Source organism: Nanorana parkeri, unplaced genomic scaffold (assembly GCF_000935625.1).
Source record: "Nanorana parkeri isolate BGI_ZX_2015 unplaced genomic scaffold, ASM93562v1 scaffold1915, whole genome shotgun sequence".
Classification (NCBI taxonomy): Eukaryota; Metazoa; Chordata; class Amphibia; order Anura; family Dicroglossidae; genus Nanorana; species Nanorana parkeri.
Window position 1 is genome coordinate 47,599 of NW_017308183.1, and position 7,740 is coordinate 55,338.

General features: G+C 42.8%; 1 protein-coding gene across 1 annotated transcript in view; it reads right to left on the minus strand.

The window, feature by feature from the left end:
• Positions 1-762: 762 nt before the first annotated feature.
• The window catches only part of CNOT3 (CCR4-NOT transcription complex subunit 3), a gene marked incomplete at its 5' end in the record, with an annotated part of 216,828 nt that continues 209,850 nt past the window's right edge, over positions 763-7,740 (minus strand). The window contains one exon of the mRNA XM_018572047.1: positions 763-1,029. Coding sequence (XP_018427549.1) covers positions 931-1,029 — 99 coding nt within the window. The remainder of the gene's footprint in view (positions 1,030-7,740) is intronic.

Consider the following 7,740-nt stretch of genomic DNA (forward strand, 5'->3'; position numbering starts at 1 on the left):
CAAAAAAAAAAAAACCCAACAACTTTTTTATGCCTGTGTTGCAGTTTAAGTTTTACCTTAACTCTGTTGAAACCCCTATAACCAGGACAGGCATGAAAACACAGTGGTCTGCCACTGCTCACCTGCTCTAGCATTTTTAACTTGCTCTGAGAGAAACCACATTATTACATGAAGTCAAACAAAATATGCCAGAAATAATATGAGACATTAATATTCTTGCATGAGAAGACATCATATAAAACTATTTATTCATAAATATTTTCCAAAATGAAAATAGGTTACGAAAAATATTTTAAACCAGCTTTCCATACCATTAATTTATTTGGTATAGATATGTGTATCGAGGATGGAGGGGTATAAGTGATATGGGGGAAGAGAGAAAAAAAAATAAAACACTTTAATTCGTGATGCACTTTGTTATCAAAACAAAAAGATCCAGTATCTGCCAAAAAGGACAAAAATGATATAAATTTTTTTTCCCCAAAAGGGTGGGTAGGGTGAGGACAAATGGCAGCCAGTAGAGAGACCAGATCTTCCCACCTGCAGAAATAATCACAAGTGGAAGAATAACATTTTCTTCTTCTTACAAAGACTTATGCATTTTGTTCATTTTTCTTTTTAAACTAATGACATTAAAAATTGACGGTTGTCACTCACTGTCCTTTTAGCCTACTGGAGAGTAAAGAGGATGCTATGGGATGCTGGCTGTAACATGTTTTTATCCTCTGTCAACTCCACACAATCTTACTCCACTTTAATGGATTTTTTTTTTAACTGCATGCATTTAAGCGTTTGTCCATATTTTCTCTCCTCCCAGCTCTTCATGGGAATGAGACTGAAGAGATATCTTCGGCCCCTACCCTCTGCATTCCCCATTTTGCTGTCTGCCTCTGTGAAACCGGAAGGCGAGGTTTGGTGATGTAGAAAAGGTCACTGTAAATCACGGTCTTCCAGATAACGGTACTCAAAGGTGAAACCTTCCTTCTTCCGCTGGCCCCATTTTTCATAGTCAAAGTAGATGTATGTTCCCTGCAGAGAGAAAGGTGGATTATATCACTGTTACTTGTAAGGGAGATTGAAGGTTAACAAATGTGACCCCCACTCTGGAAAGTGGGGGTGCACCTTAATGCAGAGGCTGGATTGTCTGCGGATTTGGCTGACTGAGTGTCATACCTTGCGGGTGGGATGGAAGTCAAGCTCGGGAGAGTCTTGACGAAGAGGTTGAGAGAGTGAACAAAGGAAAGGGATGTTTCTCAACACTCAAAAGGAGATGACTTTTAGTCTGTTCCTTAGGCTTCTTCTGCTGTGGTGGCTCTTTCCACTAGTAGAATCTTTGAGGATATTATCAAGGGGCGGATGAAATTCTACCAGTATATGGTCAGCTTAACCACTTGAGTACCAGCTTGTATATACCCCCCTTCATTACAAGGCTATTTTTCATCTTTTCTTTCAGTGCTGCAGTAACGGATTTCAATTACTTGGTATGCAAGTAATTTCTTCTTTAAAATTAACGAACATGCTGGCATTGGAACTTGGTAATGGTGCACTAGATTCAGTGTATACAAATCATACACAGATGTCAGACGGTGAAGGGAGGGATTACATACAGTGGGAGGATGGAGATAAAGAGGTTAATGAACATATCTGCAGAATAAGAGGTGAAGGATTAATATACAGGTCACGGAGAGTGGAGATGAGTAGGGTAGGAGGAGGTTGAAAGGGTTAAACTTTATTTGCTGCTGCTGTGATCTGTATAGAGCTCAAGAACAACTTATGAATTACTGTTTTATTCATTAGCTCCTGAACCCTCTCCTTCCTCTCTGATGTAAAATACATGCTGTTTACATGATGTGATCACAGGCATTGATCACTCTATGATCAATCCAGCGATCTGAATGTACAGAGCCACTTGGTTCACTGGCATTAACAGGCAGAACAGTTGCCCAAGTACTGTTTCTGAAATTAAGTTTATAAATGTCAGTCCAGAAATGGATATCCAACTCTCTGCCTTTTTACATACAGTGGTAGGGAGGTGGTTAGGGACACCTTCTCAGATGAGGACATAAGGGGGATTTCCAAACTTTGTCATAGGGAGAAGAATCAAAATGTCAATGAGTCAGAATGGATTAACCCTTTCGCTGCCATGCCCTCCAGAATGCTTTTAACCTTAAGCTGGCCACACCATTTTGCAATTTTTTACCCTATTGTTTATATTTTCAAATGTAGCTTTTAGAGTTTGTAAAAGACCCCCCAAACCATATATTTTCTGAAAGCACAGTAGAGTAAAAACATGGTACTATTAATTTTGTAGGTCCTGCGATAATTGCGCAAATGTTTGTCAAATCATTAAACTGATAAAAAAATACAAAATTAAATTGATAAAAACACATTACAAATCAGAATCAATGCACACAAAATACTTTTCTGACCAAATCTAAAAGATAGTTAATAAATAACAAATAGTTGTAATTTTAAATTTCGCCTTTTTGTGAAACAATAAAAAATAAAATAATGCAAAACTGTAAATAAGCAAATTATGCTAATGGTGTGTGCGCTGTGTTGGTGTGTGTTGTGATAAAATGACACAGGCGTACATTTAATCGCAACAGTGTATGACAATGCAGGGCAATGCATCACAATGCTTTGCCATGCGCTGTAACAGTTAAATTTGTTATTAAAAAAAAAAAAATCAAGCACTGCAATGCATTCTAATAATTCTTTGGGGAAATATCCCCCTGAAATTTCCCTTTTGAAATAGAAAAAGAAATTGAGGACAGAGTCCTCAATCTCTTTTTCTGCAGCCTCGGTTCTGAATCAATGGAAAGAACTCAGTACAGAGGCTTCCCATTCATTCACAATCCTCTGTACTGAGTACTTCTCCCTATTAAGAAACTCATGAATGAACAGGAAGTGCTGTAAATTTTCTCCTGGGAACCCCACTGCCTCAGCACATACAGAGCAGCGGGGATCCAAGGAGAAGCATGGAGCGGCTCCAGGTGGGGAGGAGAAGCTGTTGGATGCTGACAGTTGGGGTGCCCCCCCAAATTTGTGTTAATAGCTGTCATCAGTGGCTTGTCAGTCGATGACAGCTATTATTTTACAGGGGACCATCAGGAGAACCCTTCTGGTATGAGGTTATGGTCGCTAGCAAAAGGGGCAGAAGCCACCGACATACGGCATACTAAACTGACCAGCTGCAAGTGATTGTGTTCCACTGTATGCCATAGGTCAGTGGCAGTAAAAGTGTTAAAGCTGGCTGCTGATGACAGACAAAATCAGGTCCCCCCACTCCACTCGGTGAAACTCTTATCTGTCGCCTGCTGCTGGATCCTTGCCCCTGGGTGCGGGAATCTGCTTCCCTCTCTGTCCCCTCCAATGCCTGCTGCTTTCACCCTCCTGTATCAGCAGAGACAGTGGGGATCAGAGGGAACGAAGATCAAGGCATACTGTTGGCGCCCAGCAGGGAGGGTCTTTAACCTTCTGCTTCCAAGTCATACTGCACTTTTAACCTCAGCTGGCCACCCCATTTCTGCAATTTTCACTTTTTTTTGCAAAATGTTTTTAAAAGATTCCCCTCCTACGATTTGTAAAAGAAAAGTTAAAATAAAAAGATGGTGTAACTAATTTTGTAGGTCCCGCGACAGTTGCGCAAATGTTAATCAAATCAATATTTTCTATAGAAATATACTGAAATCATTATAGGCACACACAAAACCAAAATAACGTATACGATTCATAGTACATGTAACAGCTAAAACTGTACTGAGTTAATACAAATTTGTAAATTTTAAATTGTGCCATTTTGTGAAACAATAAAAATTGAAGGTACTCTTGACACAAGTGATGGGGATTATCATTTGTCCTTTGCTATTAAAAGGTCCTTATTCTTAGCTCGCAGGATGATTGCGTTAAATGGATGTCAGCATACCCTCCTATACGACTGAGAAAAGAAAGGTTGAGATTGCTAACTGTATAGCCTTAGAAAAACATACTTACTGGCTTTACAATACTATGACCAAGCTTGATTCTATTTGGCCACAAATGGATAGCTACCTTTTGTCCATTATTGACATTACATACTTGATCTTATGCTCTTCAATATCTGCAGGAGGGTTTAAGGTCTTGAGGAGTATGCATTAAATACTGAAAAATGCAAAAATTTAATAAAAATCATGATGTATCTGATGTAAAAAAATTTGAGTTCTCAAAACTGTAAATAAGCAACTTGTGCTAAAAATCTGGAGCTTAGCCTCACACCTGCGTGTTGTGGTAACGCCCAATCTGCAGTGTCCATGCGCTGGGTTGTAATATAAATAGGATTTTTTTAAATACTCTCCAACAAATCCTTTTCTCTACATTCATTGAAGAACATAGTGGAGATTTTGAATCTCGAACCGGTTACAGTGCGACTTTCAGGAGGTCACTAGAACAAAAGAAAAAAAACACAGTCTAGGTGTGGCCTCCAATAGTGGCCAAACCCCTAAATACTATTAAGAAATAGAATTTTTATACTCAGAGTAAAATCCTTTTCTCTGCATTCATTTAAGTGCACATGGAAGATCGTAGATCTGCTGCCACTGGGTTAGTGGGCTCCCTACCTCACTTATATACTGCTTAAATATGCTCCAACATGGAGAATCTTAAAATTAGTTAGGACCACACTACATAGGGGAGCCTTGGGGAGGCAGTGTGGCTTCCACATATTTTGCAAAAGTTGTGCCTCTGGTTTTAATGCATACTGTTAGACAGGGCAATTTGTTTTTTTGCAGGCTAGTTGGCAAGTGTGCTGGAAAACCTTTTCTCCTGCAGGTGGCGCTATAGCCCAGTGGATCCAGATCCACTGTGCACTTTTATGAATGCAGAGCAAAGGATTTTACTGCGAGTATAAAAATAACATTTTTTAATACTCCTCATAAGATCCTTTTCTCTGCATTCATTGAAGGACACAGCACCCACCCTGGTTACGTCTATGACCAGTTGTTGTTCTGTACTTAGTCGGTAAGTGTGCTGGGAAACTTCTGTGTTTTGTATTTGCATCTTGCTGCAAAGGCTAGTTATCATTGTGCGGTTGCCATGTATTTTTAACCTGCAGGAGTAGGATGCTTGGCACAATAAAAATAGCATAAGGGCAGTCTCTGGTGGAGGTAAACTACCCACCTGTTGACCAAGCTTCAGTTAGAAACAAGCAGTAAGGAGAAGACACTCCCACACACAGAGGGCAAGTAATGTGTGCTTCAATGAACACAGAGAAAAGGATTTTACAGTGAGTACAAAAAGCCAAGGACACCCCAACTATCCTTCTTGAATGGGCCATCAAGCCTGAATAAAATATTCTTAATTCATATAGAAATAGTAGCGGAAGAGGCAGCCTGACCCTTCCAAGAACCATCCGTAACAAACAAAGCATTCATCTTACAAAAAGATGCCGTAGCATACAAGTAAATCCAAAGTGCCAGAACAACATCTGTGCAATGAAGGGCCTTTCTTAGGGAGAAAAGACGGCCTGAGCTGGAGCACAACCTTGTCTCTATGCAAAACTGGAAATGGGTACTTGTACAACAAGGCTGCCAATTCTGAAGCCCGATGGGCTGAAGTGACCGCCACCAAAAAAGACCACCTTCAGAACCAAAGTCAACAAGAGTAGCCTGCAAAACCGAAAGCACCAAAGTCCAAGGGAGCCAAAGGGGACCGAACAGGAGGTACAATGCAAGTACAAAAGTAAGAACCAAGGAATTTAACAGTAAGGGCCACTCAAAAAGAATGGCCAAGGCCGAAAACCTTGTCAGGTAATAGTACTTAAAGCTAGCCCTTTAAGCTGAATAGTACTCAAAGCTAGCCCTTGATCTACTCCACACTGAAGGAATGCCAAGACCCTAGGCATTGAAAGAACATGCAGAGAAACATGTAGGGACTCGCACCAAACAAAGTACGCTTTCCACAGGCGATGATATATCCTCTGCGAAGTAGCCTAACGAGCCTTAAGCATAGTGGAAATAACAGCATCAGACAACCCCCTGCTGCTTAACAGCTGGCTTTCAACAGCCAGGCGGTTAAAGCCAGCGACTGTATAGCACGATGGAAGGTGGGACCCTAAGATAGGAGATTTGGCCTGAGCAGATAACAGGGAGGGTCGGCTTCGAGACAAACCACATCGCGTACCAAGACCTCTGAGGCCAGTCTGGAGCCACCAGAATGACTGGAATTCCCTTGGCGTCTATCCTGCAAAGCAGATGTGGCAGTTGTAACGGCGGGAAGGCATAGATCAGCGCAATCCCACAGTAACACCAGAGCATCGGTCGCATCCGCCCACGGATCCCTGAACCTGGCTATGAATCAGTCCAAATTCCTGTTGAGACGGCAAGAGATCCAAATCTAGAGTCCCCCACCGAAGACAAATCATACGAAACACCTCCCTCCACAGGTGAAGCAACCACTCTCCCAGATCTAAAGACTGCCAAATCATATAATCAGCTTGCCAGATTTCGACCCCAGGAATGTACACTGCGGAAAAAGTCGGAACGTGGCTTTCTGCCCAGGAAAGGATCTCGGCCACTTCCCTTGCCGCAGTCACGCTTCTTGTTCCTCCTTGATGATTCATGTAAGCCATGACCATGGCAATGTACAACTGGACCTTGACCGGAAGACCTTGAAGATGACTGGCCCAATGCAAAAGAGACAACCAGATTACGCGAAGTACCAACACATTTATTGAAAGACTCGATTCCTCCTACGACCACCTTGAGCCGAACTGCAGACCAGAACACCTACAAACCCAGCACCATCTTCCAGGCTGCACATAATGCCCACTCCCTGACGTTTCAAGGCTTCAAGTAGGAAATCTATGCCAATCTCAGCACCATTACTATTCAGAAGAGGAGGGCCCTCAAGCCGTTCCTGGCAGCACTCCGTTCCCATCAGATCCATTATGCCTGGGGTTACCCTTTCCGTCTTGTCTTCCAACATAATGGGAAATCACACAGTGTCTGATCCCCGGATGAAGCTTAACGTCTCCTGTCCACCCTGGGCTTCCACTTCCTTCATCCCTAGGCTGACCAGGCTCTCAACGAGATCTGCAATTGACCCCGGTCTGGCACCCAGTATCTGCCAAGATGATTACACACCCACCATTGGATCACACTCGAGGGCAAACCTCCGATCTCACCTGATCTTGTGAGTGCTGTCCTTGTGGTGTTATTTTATCCAGGCATGTTGCCTGCCCCGCCTGTTCTTGGTGCCTCTGGTATACGGATCCCTCTCCGCCCCTAGGAGAGGCGCAACACTGCCCCATAGGCCCTGACATTTTGTTCTAGCAGGTCCTCATTTGTCTGTTTGGACTTTGTTCTTACTCCCCTTTCACATGGTTACTGTTAATCCGACCCTCGGGGTTCTCTAGTCCCGGGTGTACTGCATATCTGCTGGATTTTTTGTCCTAACGCCCCACTGCTTGGAACCCTTGCTCTTGTGTTAGACTTCCAAGTTACACTACTCCCCCCCCCATCCACATGTATGCACTGATAACTGTCCTCGTCTCCCTGCTTCCCCTCCCTCACTTCCACCCACGGATTCCCAACCAACCTCACCTGGCATGCACCCCCATTCCTCTGTTAAGCACCTCCATGCTGTGGCCATATGTATACTTATCTCTGCATCCTGCTACATCATAGTTGCATATACTGTATGAACCTAATGCCTGTCTGGGTGTCATAGTGTTTTCTCCCATTCGCTCTCACTCCCCCTCCC